The sequence below is a fragment of the Brachyhypopomus gauderio genome, chromosome 14 (genome assembly GCF_052324685.1).
Source record: "Brachyhypopomus gauderio isolate BG-103 chromosome 14, BGAUD_0.2, whole genome shotgun sequence".
NCBI lineage: Eukaryota > Metazoa > Chordata > Actinopteri > Gymnotiformes > Hypopomidae > Brachyhypopomus > Brachyhypopomus gauderio.
The window spans coordinates 3,077,833-3,099,537 of record NC_135224.1 but is presented as its reverse complement, the minus strand read 5'-3'; the positions used below and the strand labels follow the sequence as shown (position 1 = coordinate 3,099,537).

The 21,705-nt window shown below is 46.3% G+C and overlaps 1 protein-coding gene across 7 annotated transcripts in view; it reads right to left on the bottom strand.

The window, feature by feature from the left end:
- Positions 1-3,484: 3,484 nt before the first annotated feature.
- The window catches only part of LOC143475052 (polyamine-transporting ATPase 13A3-like), a 36,223-nt gene continuing 18,002 nt past the window's right edge, over positions 3,485-21,705 (bottom strand). For 3 of the 7 annotated variants that reach the window (XM_076972767.1, XM_076972769.1, XM_076972770.1), the window contains 22 exons: positions 18,082-18,213; positions 17,625-17,792; positions 17,083-17,240; positions 16,753-16,941; positions 16,152-16,213; positions 15,696-15,846; positions 14,755-14,877; positions 13,993-14,010; positions 13,697-13,850; positions 12,965-13,085; positions 11,923-12,047; positions 11,630-11,811; positions 10,834-10,947; positions 10,344-10,423; positions 10,031-10,073; positions 9,421-9,530; positions 9,159-9,255; positions 8,728-8,800; positions 8,098-8,275; positions 7,671-7,852; positions 7,252-7,340; positions 6,249-7,049 (listed from right to left, as the gene is read on the bottom strand). In XM_076972767.1, the coding sequence (XP_076828882.1) occupies positions 6,492-7,049; positions 7,252-7,340; positions 7,671-7,852; positions 8,098-8,275; positions 8,728-8,800; positions 9,159-9,255; positions 9,421-9,530; positions 10,031-10,073; positions 10,344-10,423; positions 10,834-10,947; positions 11,630-11,811; positions 11,923-12,047; positions 12,965-13,085; positions 13,697-13,850; positions 13,993-14,010; positions 14,755-14,877; positions 15,696-15,846; positions 16,152-16,213; positions 16,753-16,941; positions 17,083-17,240; positions 17,625-17,792; positions 18,082-18,213 (3,107 nt within the window). In that variant the 3' untranslated portion in view covers positions 6,249-6,491. The other 4 variants (XM_076972771.1, XM_076972772.1, XM_076972773.1 and 1 more) reach the window with 4 other exon arrangements.

The following is a 21,705-nucleotide window of genomic DNA, read 5'->3' as shown; positions in this document are numbered from 1 at the left end:
GGGGGGAACACTGATTTCTAGTTTTAATAGTTAAGTATGTTACATATGAAAATATTATATCACATTTCTAAGCGTGTGCTCTGCAGAAGTTCACTAATTGTTACTTTGAGATCCAATTACCCATGAAAAGGTTGTCCTGCAAAAGTCCTCCACTGGACAAATGCATTATCAGACGTGTCCTTATGTCAGTGGGGACCAGGTTTGGACTGGCCGTCAGAGGAGAGGTAGATGTCCCAGTGTCCCAATGGATGTTGTTACAGTGTATGATGAACAGCAGATCTTGAGAACACACAGGACCATCTCCGCAGTCCTGTTTGGTGAAGTGGGTCTTTCAGAACACACAGGACCATCTCCGCAGTCCTGTTTGGTGAAGTGGGTCTTTCAGAACACACAGGACCATCTCCGCAGTCCTGTTTGGTGAAGTGGGTCTTTCAGAACACACAGGACCATCTCCGCAGTCCTGTTTGGTGAAGTGGGTCTTTCAGAACACACAGGATCATCTCCGCAGTCCTGTTTGGTGAATCTGTTGATCTGTCATGTCGTGGCATGTGAGGAGTTTGAATATCTCATTATCAGGACACATAATTAAGCTGGAGAATTGGTGCCTTAAGAATCTTAAAAATGGACAAGACTTCAATGTGTGATACCCATTAGTTAAGCAAAGTAAAGTTTGACAGAACATATTTCTAAACTCCCTCATCATAATCAGGTATTTAACTCAAATGTAACATTTTTGAAGCATTTTTTTTGTTTAATCTGACGTAGCCAACAGTGCAAGGCACCGTTGATCATGTGAACTAAAACCCGTTATTGAGGATTTCACCTTCTTCTCTGCAGTCTTTTGAATTACGTAAGGAATGTGGAAAAGCGGATAGTGTGTCTCCGAGTCAGCAGGACGGGAGTCATGCCATTCCCAGAGCATTCCAGAACTAGGGGTCTTTTTCTCCCATTTAGGTGCTATTTACTTACGGGATGATCTCGTGGCTACATCAATTCATGACTCCTCTTCATCTCGTCATGAATATTCCTCTAATCCGCTCTGTCCCAGAGGCTGTGAGGTAGCCCCCCCGCCTTTCAGCGCCTCCCCCCAATCCCGCCATTCACACCCTCAACCCCGCGTGAATCGGGAGCTCTTCCACTGCGAGCCCCCGTGTGCGCGGACACGGAGCAGCCTCTAAATCCCATAATCGATGTGTAATTGAAGGCTGGAACAGAGCGAGCAGGAGCTCCGGTGGATAATGGAGCGCATACAAAGCAAAGCGAAAGGCCCGGGCACGGTCACACTGCACGAGGGCACTGTTAACCCAATTACCCGCATCAGTACTGCGGCTGTACACACGAAATATCCAAATTAAATCAAAATATCGCATATCGAGCGAAGTATATTAATCTCTAATAAAACCGAAAGATTATAGACTACGTCAGAACTAGGTAAGGGGAACGTTTGTTTTTTTTATTTTTATTTTAGGGCACGTTCTTTAGGGACGTTTCAAATAATCGAAATACAAAAAGGCGATGAGTAGCCTATACCGAGTTTTCTACCTTTTGGGGCATATGCGCAGTTACAAATGCTATAAATTGAGGACATAAAAAAAATGGACTGAAAAAGAGGCTTCAGACCTCGTGTTCTGATCACAATTTATGTTCTTCATATATCATATCTATATGAGGAAGACTACTGTAACCAGTATGAGTCGCACATTTGCCCTGATCCCTACCCCTTAACTCAACCCTAACTCTATCCCTTAACTCATTTCTAACTCTAACCCTTAACTCTAATCCTCTGTAATGGCCAAACACAGCTGTTAGTGCAGATTTATCCACCAAATGTGAACAACGCTGGGAAAATCTCAGATCATGTTCCATATACAGTTCTGGAATACTGCGCACAATATTTCTCCAGCCACACCATAATCCTGGCTTCAACAGTAAGGATGGTATTAGTCTCTCTTATGATACAGCAGGAAATATCGAATGATTAAAACACATCAAATATTAGTTTTAGAGTGCATCAACATGAAAAACAGAAACAAAACAGAATCAAATGTCTAAATACCACAGAGGTTTCAAATGTGGAAATCTAATAAACGGGCCGAGCTTTGGGTTCTCTACCCCCACATTCACTCTTAGTGGCCCTTACATTCTGTTTCAGGAGATTCTAGTAGCGAGCAGAATTCGTGGTTCCATCAATTACAGTCGTCCAGGACCTGAAGACACAGAGCAGCCCGAGCTCATCAACCCACCACCACTTTGGACTGTCGGTGTGATGGGGTTTGTTTTGTTTTTGTATGTCATTTTAGGAACAGATGGAACAGGATTCACACCTTCCAAAAAGTTCCATTTTGTCTCATCAGTCCACAATATAAATCCCCAGATCATCAAAATGTTTTTTGGCCAGTCTCTTTCTCATTGTTGAAACATGAACACTGACCTTAACTGAGGCAAGTGAGACCTTCATTTGTAAAATGAAGACAATATACTCAAAGTACTGAAGTTACGTCATCGGATATAGTTTAATAATCAACATAAAAAAAGCAAAATCCCAGCTTGATTTTGGCAGCACCAAGAAATCAAACATATCCAAAACATAATTTCCTCCTCAAATTAATTATAATAAAACGTTTAGCCTCATTCAAATTACATACCATTCTTAATTTAATGTAGTCAAATTAATCCCACACAAATAACATTTGGAGGTTGGGAAGAGTAGTGGGCTGTTTGCCAGAATTCCGCAATTAGCATATGGGACTAGCTAACTAGCTAATGAACTATGACGTGTGCCATGTTAACGACATTTTACTTTTTGAGATGTTTACACTGCAATTGGGCGACCGATTATCGACAGCTGCTAAAAAAACCTATGTGTGATATCATTGGACAACTATAGCTGCTCATAACTAGCTAAACTGCGTATACGTGATAGAAAAAAATCAATAAATTCAGTGACCTTCATAGCCTCAATGCTTAAGCATAAGTTAAGTGTTACTGACCATCCGGTTACATTTGTTTCTTTTGTCTTTTGCATGTAGGTCATAGCTAGTTTGTAGCTACGCAACTAGCAGCCATTGTTTTAGTCAGAATATCCTTACCATTATCGGATTGCGTCACTTCCACAATTGTGACGCAGAATGGGAGAGCAATCGCAACTAAAAGAATGAGTAATTCCATAGATGTGTGTATGTGTGTGCATGGACGTAATTTGGGGGGGTGGGGGGCATGTCCCCCCCACTTTTTCAAAAGCCGGTTTTGGTCCCCCCCAGTTTTTATGGTTAAAACCAAATATTTAAATAGCAACGAATCCATGTCCCCCCCACTTTTTAACGGTTAAAAAACAAATAGCGCTAGGACCATGCAGAAAACAACCGCTCCGAGCACCGCTCCGGTAACACCTTAAGTCCCCCCCCCCCCCCCCCCCCCCCGTCAACGATCTGGAACACACACCAGCACCCCCATTTGTGTCCCCCCCCACCTATGAAATCAAAATTACGTCCATGTGTGTGTGCATATATATATATATATATATACATACATACACACACACACACACACACATGTACATACAGTGTGTTTCATACATTTTATCAAGCACCATCGCAGTGTACCTTTCGTCCCACGTCAGAAATATGGTCCGTTCACTGTTCGTTATGTCAGTCTACTTCCTGATATCCGTGTGGAGAACTTACCAAAAGCGTAATATCTCCACTCTGTCATCTGTAGGCGTCTCGACCCCCAACATTTGTCCGGGTCTTGGTAACAGTGGAAGTTGCACGAAACTTATAAAATGTGTGTTGAATGAAAAACATTTTTAAAAGGCTGGAACAAAGATGAGTAAACACAGTTTTGACCTTACAAATGTACTTCAAGTAACCTCTTGTAAAATAACTCTTAAAAGCATATATTAAAAAAAATTTACATAAGTTAATGAAATGAGTAAATGAAGCTATTACCGCTGATAGTTACACCAATCTTAATGTCAACTTCAGTTAATGTCAACACCAACTCTAAATTACCCCGGTTCGCAATTTATCAAAGCATAGCTAGAAAAGCACACGATTATTTAAAGTTAGGGAATGGATTATACACAGAATAATTTCTTTGCGTATATAATTGTTGAATATTTCTAACAAAATTACAGTACCCTAGTGAGAACTCAATCCAGCATGGCCATGAAAAATGGCCAACATATTTGCACAAGAGTGGTGTGGTCTACATAAGATGGATCTTCATACATCCATGAATGTTATGACTTTACCACCTAAGCTACACCTACCTTCCCGCATAACCCCAGGTGGGGTGTGTCCGCAGGGTAGACTATACCCTGCAGCTGCACTACAGTACGTTCAAACAGATATACACGGGAGATCTGATCCCAGAACAGGAGATGCCGTGAGTGCTGATCTGTCCTTCTGTGGGTCGTGGAAGGAGGGACTGGTATAAAGGTGGGTGGAGGATCTAGCTCACCAGGTGAGAACCCCCATTAAGGCGGTGAGTCCCAGTAGGAGTGGATAAATCCATCTCTGCATGCTTATAGTTCTGGAGTCATCTCTTCCTAACCTTCTGAGAAAGGGAGCACAAGACTGTTCTGGTGGTCCGGTCCGGTACGAGTTCAGTAAGTGTTTGGTGGCAACGTTAGAACCACTTTTCTTCTCGGTATTGTGCGTGGGTTGCAATTATGTGCCTTGAGTGGTTGAGGGTCCATGTGAGGGGTCACGACTACTGTGCAGCTGATGAATATTCATCTTCATTACTCAAACAGAGATTAAGGACTGCACCTTGTTATACAGAGTTGGGACATCTATTCTGATTTGACCTATGAAAGTATAAAAGTATAAAGTCGCAGACTGTGCCTTATTAATGGCCGTAATGGCCGAGTTCAGCCTCCTGGTAACGGTGCTGTATAGTGTTTGAAAGCTCAGCATATGGGTGTGGTTCTGAGGTTAAGGTGTGTGTGAGTTGGGGGGCACCGGGCCCAGGGTGCAGGAGAGGTGTCTAGGGGGCCTGTGGTGCAGGAGTGGGGTCTGGGGGGCCAGTCGGGGGCTTTCTCCACCTCCCGGGACACGTGAGCGTAGCGGGCACACTGCGTTTTCTTCCTCCTGCACCAGGACCAGGCCAAAAACCTGTGGCTATAGTGGTCGTTTCCCCACTGGTGGACGTAGACACACACACACACACACACACACACACACACACATGCTCACAAACATATATAGATGTATAATAAATCAGAAGCATGAAAACCTCATGAAGGTGGACCTATAACAGACATATAGGTCTCCTCAGCAGGACTACACAACATCTGGTGTCTTAGGAAGGTGTTTTAAAGGCCTGAGGGTCCGAGGAGACTCTTCAGACCCAGGTCATGAACATCAAGCCCTTTATAGATCAGTTAAAGCGTGGAGCAGAACTGATTGTACTGTAATGGCGAATCATTTGGTAAGCAAGCATAGTGAAAGGCAGCGTGTGAAAGGCCGCGTGTGACTGCTAACCTGCGTGTGATAGGCTGCGTGTGATTGCTAACCTACGTGTAAAAATGCTGCATGTGAAAGGTCGTGTGTGATTGCTAACCTGCGTGTGAAAGGCTGTGTGTGAAAGGCCACGTGTGAAAGGCTGCATGTGATTGTTAACCTGAGTGTGAAAGGCCACGTGTGATTGCTAACCTGTGTGTGAAAGGCCACGTGTGATTGCTAACCTGCGTGTGAAAGGCCGCGTGTGAAAGGCTGCGTGTGAAATGCCGCGTGTGAAAGGCCGCGTGTGATTGCTAACCTGCGTGTGAAAGGCCGCGTGTGATTGCTAACCTGCGTGTGAAAGGCCGTGTGTGATTGCTAACCTGCGTGTGAAAGGCCGTGTGTGATTGCTAACCTGCGTGTGAAAAGCTGCATGTGAAATGCCACGTGTGAAAGGCCGCGTGTGATTGCTAACCTGTGTGTGAAAGGCTGCGTGTGAAAGGCCACGTGTGATTGCTAACCTGTGTGTGAAAGGCCGCGTGTGATTGCTAACCTGTGTGTGAAAGGCCGTGTGTGATTGCTAACCTGTGTGTGAAAGGCTGCGTGTGAAAGGCCACGTGTGAAAGGCCGCGTGTGATTGCTAACCTGTGTGTGAAAGGCTGCGTGTGAAAGGCCACGTGTGAAAGGCCACGTGTGATTGCTAACCTGCGGCGAGCGGCTAGCAGCTGCACCCCCAAGCTCACCCGGCTCATCTGGTACCCCAGCCAGCCAACACTCGAACAGCTGGAGGAACACAGTCTGAGGAAGATGAGGAAGATGATACCAAGATGGCTGCTGATCATGTGATTGCATGAAGAGGACCCGATCATGTGACTGGTGTTAAGAGGGCCCGATCATGTGACTGGTGTTAAGAGGACCCGATCATGTGATTGGTGTTAAGAGGACCCGATCATGTGATTGGTGTTAAGAGGACCCGATCATGTGACTGGTGTTAAGAGGACCCGATCATGTGATTGGTGTTAAGAGGGCCCGATCATGTGATTGGTGTTAAGCAGAAGTGTGGAAAAGGTAATTAATCAGAGAACAGGAAGTACAAAAAAACTTTTTGTGTTTTTTAATGATTAGTGAGATGAAAATGACTGACCAGAATTTAGGGGGCAGTAAAATGGTAGAACAGCAAAAGACAGGAGGACGAGGGGAAGAGGACAGAGCAGGACAAGGCAGGACAGAGCAGGACAAGGCAGGGCAGAGCAGGACAAGGCAGGACAGAGCAGGACAAGGCAGGGCAGAGCAGGACAAGGCAGGACAGGACAGGGCAGGACAAGGCAGGACAGAGCAGGACAAGGCAGGACAGAGCAGGACAAGGCAGGACAAGGCAGGGCAGAGCAGGACAAGGCAGGGCAGAGCAGGACAAGGCAGGACAGAGCAGGACAAGGCAGGACAGAGCAGAACAAAGCAGGACAGAGCAGGACAGGGCAGAACAGGACAGGGCAGGACAAGGCAGGACAGAACAGGGCAGCTTACCTCCAGAAGAACAGACAGTGCCGTGTGAACCATCACAATGATGACCAGAGTGAAGCGCCACTCAAACGGGACACACACAAACTAAACACACACACACACACACACACACACACACACAACCAACTTGAGGTGAAAAAGCCATAGGTGTGAGCTTCATGTAATTGTGTGTGTGTGTGTGTGTGTGTGTAGGATGTGGAGGAGGTGTGTGTTGAGTGCAGACTGTGAGTGTGTGTGTGTGTGTGTGTCTTAACGCAGACAGGAAAAGCCTGAGAAGCTGTCTCACCTCCATGAAGCTGTCGATGGCTGGCAGAGGGAAGAGCAGCATGAAGAAGAGGAAGAGATACAAACACAAGCAGGACAAAACGAAGGGCCCTGCACAGAGGAATCAGCACAGGAATCAGGACACCACCGTTTCTATGGCAATGCCTTTGAAAATATGCGTTTAATAGTCCATGGCTTTGTACTGGTGCTATGTACTGGTGATATGTACTGGTTATACTGGTGGATGGACTGGTGATTTGTACTGGTTGTACTAGTGGTATGTACTGGTTATACTGGTGGTAAGTACTGGTGGTTTGTACTGGTGATTTGTACTGGTTGTACTGGTGGTTTGTACTGGTGATTTGTACTGGTTGTACTGGTGGTTTGTACTGGTGATTTGTACTGGTTGTACTGGTGGAATGGCCACCATGTTGTCCTTACAGTTGGTGTAGGCTGGTTGTCTGAAAGGCTTTCCTTTGGAGAACACGATGGCTACCACCAAGTACTGGAAGCAGGAGACGTAGAACAAGGTGGTGTTTTCGTAGTTCTTCACGTTCCTGTGGTCGTTTGTAAATGTGATGTTGGGATCAACCAGGGAATTAGTTTTGTTCGTCCCACAGGTTCTGGAGACGAGAGAGAGGAGAGACGGGAATCATGGTGCAGCTTCAGTTCGGACCGGGTCGGTTCAACCCGCTTCATCACGCTTCAGCTTGGTTCTGCAGTATAGTGAAACTAATCTCGGTTCTGGGTGGACTGCATGGCGTCTAATACCAACTACAGAGCAGGTGTGGGACCAGCACGTCAACCCCAGCTAGAGCGGCTCTCTGTCGCCCCCTGCTGGATGCGGGCGTGCTGTGTGGCGACTCACTGTGTGTGCGGGCTCCAGCGCGTGTACCAGTCCTGCTGCTGCACCAGCACGAAGGCGGAGACCTGCGTGAGCAGAGACAGCGCCGTCTGGCCCAGCACGGAGAAGAGCAGCGGCCACGAGATCAGACTGGTGGGGGGGCGTTCAGCTACCAGCTCCGTCCACGCAGGGTTCAGGCTCACTGACACCACAGACACACACGTGCACACACACACAAACATGACACATGTGTGGCGCACGTGCACAAAAGACATGAATCAAGCTACACTAATTACACGTTAAATGAACTCTACGATAAATGGGTAGTATGACAGCTGTTTTTCTGGGTGTCGACACTGGTCACAGTGCGTACTGCCTGTGGTTCAAACTCAGGCCTTAACCACAGTTTGCTATTTAAACAGCAACTGCTGTAATTTCCGGAGCTGTCTGAAGACATTAAACTACTGTAAGTGCATTCAGATCTCCCTCTGGTCCTCCCTGCCAAACAGGAGATGAACTATAGAAACGTGTGTGTGTTCGTAAGCATGTGTTTATGCTTACAATGAAATATCAGCATTTACATCAGACATTTAAGTTAAATCCTTAAGAATCAGAAAAAATGTAATAATAATAATAATATGAATCTTCACGCACTTGTGAAGGCGATGATGAGAATGATGGCGATGTCGATGAAGAGGAACTGAAAATCCCCCATGTTGCTGAGGACCTGAAGGGACCACATTAAGAAAAAACCACAGTTAGACCTTGTAAAAACCACAGTTAGGTCTTGTAAAAACCAGTTAAACTTTGTAAAAACCACAGTTAGGTCTTGTAAAAACCAGTTAGGCTTGTAAAAACCACAGTTAGGCTTTGTAAAAACCACAGTTAGGCTTTGTAAAAACCAGTTAGGTCTTGTAAAAACAAGTTAGGTCTTGTAAAAACCATAGTTAGGCCTTATAAAAACCACAGTTAGGTCTTGTAAAAACCACAATTAGGCTTTGTCAAAACCACAATTAGGCTTTGTCAAAACCACAGTTAGGTCTTGAAAAAACCAGTTAGGTAAATGTGTAAAAGTGAGGTCTTACCGAGCAGAGCAGTGTGACAGTGATGTACTGGATGATGCTGTACAGAGCCATGAACTTAAACACACAGAACGAGGTGATGAGGGCAGCACGCCCCTCCCTGCAGACACACACACACACACACACATACACACACACACACACACACACACACACACACACACACACAATAAGTAAATATGTGATGTGCTTGACCATGAGAGTGAAGGTGAAGGAGAGGAGGGAGAGTGTGGTAGAGTGTGTAGGGATGAAGAGTGGAGCATACCTGATGAGGTTAGGAACACAGGAGATGTTGGGGGTGGTGGAGGTGAAGGGGGAGGCCACAGACGCCTCCAGCTCCGACAGAGAGATTCCTGCATGAGCTCTCTTGAGAGCCTGGTGGGGTGATATGGATGAGGATCACACACACACACACCACAGAGCTACACACACACCTACACACACACACACACACACACACATATACACACACCACAGAGCTACACACACACACCTACACACACACCACAGAGCTACACACACACCACACACACACACACACACACACACACACACACACACACACACACACATATACACATACCACAGAGCTACACACACACACCTACACACACACCACAGAGCTACACACACACCTACACACACACATATACACACACCACACACACACACACACACCACAGAGCTACACATAAACATACACACACCACAGAGCTACACGCACGTAAACACACACACAAGCACGCACACGTGCACTAGCTGTATTGGGTGTTCCTGTCCGGACGTTTGAGATGTTGTGATTGTGATATGACAGGATGACATTTAAAGCTGTGGTGGAGACCCCAGTGTGGCAGGCTCAGGAGGAGGAAACTCACCCCACAGTCATTGGCTCCATCCCCACACATGCACACAAAGTAGCTGTGAAGACAAAGCAAGCCAGAGTTTTCTTGAGAACTTCAGTATATGCTAACAGCTGAAGAACTTCAGTATATGCTAACAGCTGGAGAACTTCAGTATATGCTAACAGCTGGAGAACTTCAGTATATGCTAACAGCTGGAGAACTTCAGTATATGCTAACAGCTGGAGAACTTCAGTATATGCTAACAGCTTGCTCAGCCAGCACCTCCGAGTCACACTATGTAAAAATAAAACGTAACACTCATTTGTATGTTATACTGAATACACACTCCATGTTCTGAAAAACTTCCACCAGCTGGGTCTTCTGGTCAGGGGCCATTCTGGCGAAGACTGTGCCGTTGAGGGCCAACTGTGGGTAGAGTGAACACATGGGGGCGCTCTTTCAGCAGTCTGGCACTGACAGCTGTGTTTAAAACAACCTGAACCTGAAAACAACATGAATCTATAACCTGTCAAAAATGTTATGCTGCTTTAGATATTTTGTTTTTGTGCGAGAGATTGCTTCTGTTAAAAAACAAAACAACTGAATCTAAATGAAACAAAATGAATAAAAAAACCTGTTAATTCAGTGCATTATCACAGTCTGCGATATGATCGTAAAAAAAGACAGAACAGAGAGCGTTCATTATTCAGCTATTCTTTAGGATAAAATGTCGATGCCTGACTGGTGTACAAAATCATATAAATGTAAGACTGTTAAAAGGTTGTATAACTGTGGCATGAGTATAAAGTAACATGGTGTGTTGAGGGTTTGCCCACCCTGTGCAGGAGCTCAGGGAAGAACTCTGTGATGGTGTCCAGGGACCTGCCGCTCAGGGCAAAGTGGAACTTCTTCTGCTCACGATGAGCCTCATGTACCTCCATATCAACCACCTGCACACGGGACAGAGACACATGTACCTCCATATCAACCACCTGTACACAGGACAGAGACACATGTACCTCCATATCAACCACCTGCACACGGGACAGAGACACCTGCACACAGGACAGACACCTGCACGCAGGACAGAGACACCTGCACGCAGGACAGAGACACCTGCACACAGGACAGAGACACCTGCACACGGGACAGAGGCACCTGCACACGGGACAGAGACACCTGCACACGGGACAGAGACACCTGCACGCAGGACAGAGACACCTGCACGCAGGACAGAGACACCTGCACACAGGACAGACACCTGCACGCGGGACAGACACCTGCACGCGGGACAGAGACACCTGCACGCGGGACAGACACCTGCACGCGGGACAGAGACACCTGCACGCAGGACAGAGACACCTGCACACAGATAGACATCTGTCTATGTATATTAGATATACATCTGTCTATTTACATGAGACATATGTCTAAGTATATAGACATATCTATATCTAATATATAGACAGATCGACAAATAGATAGCCCAACACAACATAATTTATCTAATATATACATACATATATACATGTATGTACATGCTGTTTTATTTGCGATAATTGAATCCCTAAATGACAGAGCACGTGTGAGATGCACGTGGAGATGGTCACGTGGTCACGTGATCGTGCTGACCTGGCAGGGCCTGGCTGCAGGCTCTGGGCGGCCCACAGCCGTGTGCTCGTGGCTGTAGTGCCATCTGATGAGGGCAGGCTGGGCGTCTGTAGGTGGCACCGCCTCCGCGATGATGACTCTCTCTCCGCAGCCAATCAGACCACAGTCCCGCGCCACAGAGATGGCCGTCAGCATGTTATCACCTGCACACCCGTGGATTCAGTCACACATGGTCAGGTGAACAGTGTACACTCAAAAGGTATCACCCACACACACACACACACACACACACACACACACACGGCTGTGTGTACCTGTAACCATGACGGTGCGGATGTTAGCCCTGTGCAGTTCCTCCACTACTGCAGTGGTCTCGGTCTTCAGCTTGTTCTGCAGGATGACCAAACCCAGGAAGTCCATGGTTGTCTCGACCTGGTCTCTACAGCAGGACAGAGGATCATTACAACACGTAGCCCAGTCCACAGCTTATAGCAGCCATGTGCCTAGGAGTGAACAGTTAGCCTTTAGCAGTAAGCAGTTAGCCTTTAACATCCAGCAATGAACAGTTAGCATTTAACATACAATAATGAACAGTTAGCATTTAACATACAATAATGAACAGTTAGCAGTGAAGGGTTAGAGTCAAAAATCTGGAAATGTAATGAATGGCTAAAGAGGGTCAGGGAAGGAGAGCATAAAGAGACGAGTGAAAAGAGACCAGCACGAAGAGACTAGCATGAAGAGACCAGCGTGAAGAGACCGGCATAAACAGACCAGTATAAAGAGACCAGCATAAAGAGACCAGCATGAAGAGACCAGCGTAAAGAGACCAGTATAAAATGATCAGCATAAAGAGACCAGTATGAAGAGACCAGCGTAAAGAGACCAGTGTTAAAAGACCAGCGTAAAGAGACCAGTATAAAATGATCAGCGTAAAGAGACCAGCGTAAAGAGACCAGCGTAAAGAGACCAGCGTAAAGAGACCAGTGTTAAAAGACCAGCGTAAAGAGACCAGTATAAAATGATCAGCGTAAAGAGACCAGTATGAAGAGACCAGCGTAAAGAGACCAGCATAAAGAGACCAGCATAAAGAGACCAGCGTAAAGAGACCAGTGTTAAAAGATCAGCGTAAAGAGACCAGCATAAAGAGACCAGCATAAAGAGACCAGCATAAAGAGACCAGTGTTAAAAGACCAGCGTAAAGAGACCAGTGTTAAAAGATCAGCGTAAAGAGACCAGTATAAAGAGACCAGCATAAAGAGACCAGTGTTAAAAGACCAGCGTAAAGAGACCAGCGTAAAGCAGACCTAGCAGCCTTCCTACCACTAATACCTGTTCCCCTCACCCTGTCCATACCTGTTGAGACTCTGCACCTTGTGCCAGGTGAGTCTGGTGTCTAGTCTGCGCTGGGCCAACCCGATGACCCTGAAACCCCGGCTGGTGAAACCCTCCAGCACATGAGCAAAGCTTTCTGGGACTGCACAAGCCAGAGAGTCAGAACACTGGCTCTGAGACACTCTGAGACATACTGAGACACACTGAGACACAGGTCTGAACCTACAAGTTATATTGTAATGATTTATGTGGACTACTGGTGTATTAACAGAGGTGTCAATTCCAGGTTCAGAAAGTAAAAGTCCTCACCAGGATTTTGCTCAGGCTTCCTGGATTGTGTTGATTCCATTCATTTTACCTGGATTGCACTAATTAGAAAATCTAGTAAGCTTGAGCAAAATCCTGGTGAGGACTTTTACTTTCTGAACCTGGAATTGACACCTCTGTGTATTAAAAAAAAATTTTTCTGGAATTTATTATCAGAGAAGTTAGCAGTTTTTTTTAAATAAATAAAGAAAGTGTGTTTTGATACAGGGACACCATGCTGTTAACGCTGGAGGATTCTAATCATCCACATAATTCTGTAAACTTGTAACTGGAAAATCATTTAATCAAACAGTTCAAATCCAGTGAACACCTCAACAGGATGTAGACTCGAGCTAATACTTCAGGCTGTTTGAGAAGAAAATCTGTTCCTGAATCAGGTCCTGAAGAACAGTGACCTCAAAGCTCCATGAGGACTGAATGACTGACCTGTATCAGGTTTGCATAAGCTGGCTACAACCTCTGGCGCCCCCTTGAGGTAGGCTACCATGAATTTCTCTCCCAGTCGCCTGGTAACCACACTCATTCTCTGGAGAGCCGAAGAAAATGGGAACTGGCGGATGATTCCAATTTCGTACGAGTCCTGCAGAATAAAGAGGATTAATGTTAGTCACGTGGACACACACCCGCCCACACAGAATAAAAGGGAACAGCTGTGTGTGTGTGTGTGTGTGTGTGTGTGTGTGTGTGTGTGTGTGTGTGTGTGTGTGTGGAAGGTTACTAACCAAAAGCTGATAAAGCTCCTGCAACACAATCATGGTAAAAGACATTAGAAATAATTGCAAGAATGTGAAAATATACACTGCAAAACAGTTATTTCTGAACACACAGTATTGCATAATGCCATGACCATACTGCACGGTTCCACCAGGGGGCACTCCAGCTCTAGTGGCTTCCTTTTTTTTCTTCTCTAAACAGGAAATATTTGTGTTTCATCATTCTTTGAATGAATATTCCACATTCATATTCCTTTGTATTTCATATTTGTTTAGTTTGCTTCACTCTGAGTTCACACACCAACTTTTGTCATTTTTCCTTCAAAGCAACAAGCCACAGGGCCCCTAACCTCCCCACTGTGGACAAACCTCTGCTCACAGCTGGGACTCCCTGTACAAATAACCATAACATAAATAACTAGTGAATAATTAAGGCTGCGTACAGCTAAGGGACAGAGAGTCACTAAAAGGGGACAGAGACAGAGGAGCAGGTGTCCAAACAAGCGTTCACAAACTCAGACTGATGGTTCTGTTGACTTTCAAAACTAGTCAGAACCACAGAGAGCGAGGCAGCACTCGGCCCGATCACGCGTCTCTCTGACACCACACACAGCTTGCAGGAAGGAACCCTGTTAGCCAAACACAGTGAAAAAGCTAAAAGCCGCAACTGTGCCAGTGCTTAACTCAATACAAGGGAAATGTGGTCTGAATAGGGAACTGTGTGTGTGTGTGTGTGTGTGTGTGTGTGTGTGTGTGTGTGTGTGTACATACCACGCTCTGCTCTGAGGCCATGGTAGAGGTTCTGTCTGCCCGGGGGTGCACAGGGGGCCGGACCACAGTGGGCATTATGGGATTGTGGAGGACTGTCTCCTCCTCAGTTCCTTCCTCCAGAATCTGCATTCAGCATCGCCATGACAGCAAACACCATCAGTATAACAACTACATCATCACCACCAAAACAAATAACAAACACCACTACAGTGACCACCACTCAGAAATGAACATCACAGCAATTACAGCAACGCAACGTCAACCACAATTACAGCAACACAACATCAGTGAACATCAACAACAACAGTTACTACCACTACTGGAACACAAGCAACACCATAATAATAACACAGCTGCACATCAGACACCATCACAGTAACAGGTACACGTTACCAACACAACAACAGCAGCACTTCATACATACAATTACAGTGGCAGCTACAACTCACACAGCATCACAGTACAAAAAAAAAACAATGTTTACAATCACTATCAGTGTAATAGTGACAAAAATCTGATATGCATTCTGTTCAATATTTGATTTAGAAGAGTGAATCTGTACATTTACATGCATCAGTGTGGAGATGTTAAGGCCAGTCTCTGGGGTTTGGGGGCTCTTGTGTCTATGTAACAGTGTTGACACAAAGACACCACTGGTATTGGTTTTTGTGCAGTTTCAGATTTGTTAAACTGTCTCTTTGTCCCTCTAGATAACTGCAGTGCCACTACACACCAGAACATCTCCAGCTCTCCAACAAAAGTAAATAACTTTGATAAAGATAAAGTGCACATTAATCATTAACACCGCCTTACCAAGAGGTTACTGTTGGGTTTTTACCTGTTAAAGTCACAACAAGCAGCAATATAATCAAAGTGTAGTATTATGTTCACACTGGGAAACTTATTAAACATTAAACCAGATCTCCAAGCTGAGGACGCACCCATCCAGTGGAGCAGAAGACCTTCAGGTCCAGTGGGTCTCCTGACAGCTCTCCCTCGATCCTGGTGAGGGAGTGGCACGTTGCCATACACGCCACGAAGGCGGACCGGGTCAAGCTGTCTGCAGAGACCTGCTGATCCAGCACACAAAACCTGGACGGGTCAGAGGGACAGAGGGGGGAGAGAGAGGGAGAGATGGAGAGAGAGAGGTAGAGGGAGAGAGAGAGAGGGAGAAAGAGGAGCAGAGAGGGTGAGTTCACAGAAACAACAAATAATTCCATCTGTCTCCACTGTCCAAACGATGGTTTAATATGAGAAAGAGGACAAAGAGAGAGAGAGAGAGAGAGAGAAAGTGAAAGAGAGAGAAAGTGAGAGGGGAGAGAGAGAGGAGAAAGAGAAAGAGGGAAAGTGAAAAAGAGAGAAAAAGAAAGGAGAGAGAGAGGGAGAGAGAGACCCACCTGCCCTCTTCAACTCTCTGGATGGCCCACAGGTCTAACCCGTCCTCTGTAAGGGTGCCTGTCTGTGTTCAGAGGACATGCTGTCAGAACAAGTGCAGTTTATAAGGTCATGACACATAAGAGTGTCAGTGGGAAACACGAATAGTGAATCGCATGGGTACGTGAACGCCATGACAACAATATGCAAATCCCAATCAGAAACCCAACATAAAATGCATAATTAAGATATATTTTACACTTCTCTTAATCACCTTCATCATCTATAGATCAACTACAGGACGCTGTACAACTGTAAGTTGTCATATTGCCAATTGTGATTTTCGAAATTGATCCTCAACATTTACCCATTTGTGCAGTGAGAACAAACACGCACACACACACACACACACACACACACACACACACACACACACATGTACACACATGCACTAGGAGGCTGTGGTGCACACGTGCCCAGAGCGGTGGGGAGCCCTAGCCCAGCACCTGGGTAGCAGTTGGTATTAAGTGCCTTGCTCAAGGACACCTCAGTCATGGCCTCAGGGGAATCAAACCCACGACCCTCCCTAGAGAGGAGTGAAGCACGCTGGCGGCTCTCAGTGACCTTGTCGAAGCAGACCAGGTTGATCTGCCCACAGATATTGATCCTCTGGGGACTGACGCAGAAGATTCCTGCACGGCGGAGTCTGCGCTGGGCGTACACCACGCCCACCGTCATGGCCGCTGGTAATGCAGGTGGCACGGAGATGGTGATGATGTCCAGCGACTCTGTGATGATGGTTTTGGTGGAGACCTGCAGGGTCATGCACAGGACTTACCAAACACAGCAGACGATAGGAAAGATCTACAAGTAGGTCTCCGTGTACCCGGGCCAGGCTGGGCTGGGCCGGGCCGGGCTGGGCTGGGCCGGGCTGGGCTGCCCCTACTCACATACCTTGTTCATGACGTTGAGCACAATGGTGTAGACGAAGCCGACTGCAGCCACGACCACCATACAAAGGAGGAACAGGTACGCGTCTCTGTAGAGCTTAAAGTCACTGGGTTTGGGGTAGAGGATGGAACACACCAGCTGACCCTTCTCTGTACTGAAACCTGAGAAACACACACACACACACACACACACACACACACACATACACACACACACACACATACACACACACACGCACATACACGCACACACACACACGCACATACACACACGCACGAACACACACACACATGAACACACACACACGCACGCACACACACACACACACACAGACCCGGTTAAGCTGAGCATGGTGGTTCAATTTGGCTACACACAAACACAAATAATTTAAGAGATTTTTCAAGCTAATCGCTGCAAACACCACAATACAGACTGTAGTAGACTACACAATACAGACTGTAGTAGACTACACAATACAGACTGTAGAATACTACATAATGCAGGCTGTAGTAGACTACACAATACAGACTGTTTAAGAGACTGACCAGTACGTACGACCAGGGCTTTGACCGGCTCTCCAGAGTAGAAGCGGGTTTGGATGACCTGGGTCCCACAGAAGAGGGTGTGACGTTTGTGCCCTCCTGTGGTGTAGACCGACAGGCCCTCCAAACCAGCACTCGGGAGACTCGTCTTAGTCACAGGTACGCTCTCACCTGAGGAAACACACACACAGGACACACTTGGAAAAACACAGAAGAGCACAGGACCAAACAATTCTTCCATGTTTGATCTAAACTGCTACATTTTCTGAGCAAAAAACATCACCCAAAATTATACACATGTCTACATGTCAAAAATGTTTGACATTTTCACCCAGCAGCAATTCCTGCGTCCTTCAACAAAGAAACAATTGTGCCTTCCACAGAAATCTCATCAGCGCCACCCACAGGTCAGAACGCTGCGGCAGCTTTTTGAAATACAGTGTGTGTGTTTGAGCAGAACCTGTAAGCATGTTCTCGTTGACGATGCAGGTGCCGTTGAGCAGAGCTGCATCACAGGGCATAATCATCCCCCTGGCAGGGATGATGATGACGTCACCAGGAACCAGCTCCGTGGACAACGCCTCCTGGACCTCTGCAGCCAATCAGAACATCCTCAGAATCTCACACACCTCGTTTGCAATTAAACATAATGGGATTCACCTAACGACTGTGATCTTGTTGTGACACTTACTGGTCTGACTTGAGTGAACTAGCCAAAGCTCTCTGATTTCCGACTCTCGGTTCTGTGCTCAGTGACCAGTCCATTGTTTTAACGTCATTGTTTTAATCTCAGTAGTTTAGGTCTCATGACAAATGTTGGAGACGTTACTACGATTGCAAAATCTATGCTCAACATCTCTTTGTAATCACTTTTTAAGTCGCTCTGGATAAGAGCGTCTGCTAAATGCCGTGAATGTAAATGTAAATCTCTGAAATACTGGACATTCCAAACACAAGTTTTTTAAGACTTAGTTACCAATAACCTAACAAGACATGTCTTATATATACCTGCAGATACTCTGAGTGTTTTCAAGTTTTAGACTGTTAAGCAAATCAAAACATCTTATCAGTTTGCATTTATGAAAGATCACCTGCCTATTGGACACAACACAATTTTCAAGAAGTCCACATGACTTCACAGTGCATCCAACACGTTACTTTATCCTTTTCGTAAGGCCGACAGTTCATGGCATCTCACAGATGACTATCACATAGCTAATCTATATAGGACCAGTGCCCTCACTGGTTGCAGACAACTACTTTTTATTTTGGCATACCTGCAACTCACAGCTGTTGTTCTGTTGATGTTTGTATGACAGTGGGTTACTCGGGGCTCTAGGGGCTCAATCTGGTCTCTAGGGGCTTACTCGGGGCTCAATCTGGTCTCTAGGGGCTTACCCAGGTCTCTAGGGGCTCAATCTGGTCTCTAGGGGCTTATCCAGGGCTCTAGGGGCTCAATCTGGTCTCTAGGTGCTTACCCAGGGCTCTAGGGGCTCAATCTGGTCTCTAGGTGCTTATCCAGGGCTCTAGGGGCTCAATCTGGTCTCTAGGAGCTTACCCAGGGCTCTAGAGGCTCAATCTAGTCTCTAGGGGCTTATCCAGGGCTCTAGGCTCAATCTAGTCTCTAGGGGCTTATCCAGGGCTCTAGGGGCTCAATCTGGTCTCTAGGGGCTTACCCAGGGCTCTAGGGGCTCAATCTGGTCTCTAGGGGCTTACCAAGGGCTCTAGTGGCTACCGTTCAGATTGTGGAACCTCTTAGGTCTTTGTAACTACTGTAGGTCCTGGATTCTTTTGCTACTATTTCACAACCACTGTATGGTCTTCTTAATGATATCCCTTGGCAACATGACCTCATTACACACACTTATACCACGAGATGCTTCTGAGGCTCTGGTATCTTCGCCAGCTCTGGGTCTTTGTGACCCTGGCAGACCATACAATGTCTTTGTGCATGAAGTCAGTGGGTTTTGGACACCTGGTTTTACTCAGGAACACGCTTCTTACCCCAGCAGCACGTCACTCAGCTAAGGTGGATACTGCGGTGTGTGTTATGAGATCTTGTTTAGCACCAGAACAGGCCACTTATCTCCCTGTTTTGACTTTTGCACCTCGAACTCTGGAAACCGTTACAGTCAGATGACCACATGTCCGCACTGCACATAGTCAGGCCATGGTCATGTTTTGTCTATCACAGTCTCGAGATGGGGCAACTGTTTCTCTGTCTTGGCTGTCACAGCCTCGAGATGGGGCAACTGTCTCTCTGTTTTGTCTGTGACAGTCTCGAGATGGGGCAACTGTCTCGCTGTCTTGTCTGTCACAGTCTCGAGATGGGGCAACTGTCTCGCTGTCTTGTCTGTCACAGTCTCGAGATGGGGCAACTGTCTCTATGTCTTGTCTGTCACAGCCTCGAGATGGGGCAACTGTCTTTCTGTCTTGTCTGTGACAGTCTCGAGACGGGGCAACTGTCTCGGTGCTCGTGATCAACCCCTCCTCACTTATGATGTCAATGTTCCTGAAGAGCAGGAAGATCAGGACCATTCTGGCTGGGCTGCAACCATCAATCATGATAAACTCCTTTGGTGTCTTGCCCCTCACTCTTTCTCCAATCACCAGGCTGAACTGCTGGCTTTAACTAAACCATGGAAACTATGGCTTCAAACACGGTCCAAAGGTCACTGCAGTGGGTCATGATGAGGAAACTTGACGGACTTTAGGACCTAGGTGACGGCGATCCTTATCAGGCCCTTAATTACAGATTCTGCTCTCGAATGTGAAGGAAAGATAAAGTTCAGGGTTGCCAACTCGTGAGACACACGCGTGAGTCTTCACACGTTCACACGCCACACATCCGATATCTCACGCCGAAAAAAAAAACTAGTTTATTTACCTCTGATCCACATATATGATTCAATGAGTTACTAGTTCACTCTGGCGCCAACCACTGGCGATCGCTCAATCGCGATATAACACTAAATTTGTGTATATTTTACGTTCGCCACCCCCCCCCCCCCCCCCCCAATCAACAATTTACACTCCCCCCCAGATTCAAATCGCACTTCAATTGATCTTGAAAAGTTGGCAACCCTGAAGTTGTACCTGCGGCCCAGGGCTGAGCGTTAGAGACAGGAAGAGGATGAGTGAAATAGAGGAGTGGGGAGAGACCCGAGACAACTGACAGTCATCAGAAACTAATTCAGCAGTGAATGGAAAACATTTTAACAAACTAATAAGAAATGTGATTCAGAATTACGGCGATGTTCACTGTACACATCCCCCACAACCCCCCCACCCCCCCTCTCCCTCCCTCTGTCTCTGGTACAGATAAGCTGTGGGTCCAGACACCCTGACAGTGTGGAGCGTGTGAGACAACTCTGTAAGGTCAAACTGAACTCCTGAAAACCGTTGAAGACGAATCGCACAGGGTTTCTCAGCCTGGACTGTGTGTATTCATACTGCGCAGATCTGCACTGTTTCATGAGACTGCACACACACACAGGAGAGTAGACAAAGGCACTACGTTGGACACAATCAACACATTTCAAAGAACTGTATAAGTAATGACCAATCAACACATTTCAAAGAACTGTATAAGTAATGACCAATCAACACATTTCTCTGAACTGGGATCATATGTGTTAGTAGTGACTCTATGTGCTGCATGTGTACATGGCACTTTTGTACTGATCCAGAAACTGCAATGGTTCCTGAGCCTTTGAGCCAGTCCCCAAACATCTTTGGTGGGTCCGCTTGCTCCTTCAGCTCTAGCTTTCTTGGTGGGACATGAAGGGAGCTTTTTGCTTTTGAAACAGTTAAACATGAAAATACTGGCCAAGTGATTAATGAGTACCTGCTGTCTGTGATATCTGAGCCACTTTTTCATCACATAAACTCCTTATGATGCCAAACAGACATCATTAAAGACATCAGGACTCAGTTCACTCACTGCACCCTCTCTCCTCCACCCTTGTTGTCTACACCCTCTCTCCTCCACCCTGGTTATGTCTACACCCTCTCTCCTCCACCCTTGTTGTCTACACCCTCTCTCCTCCACCCTTGTTGTCTACACCCTCTCTCCTCCACCCTT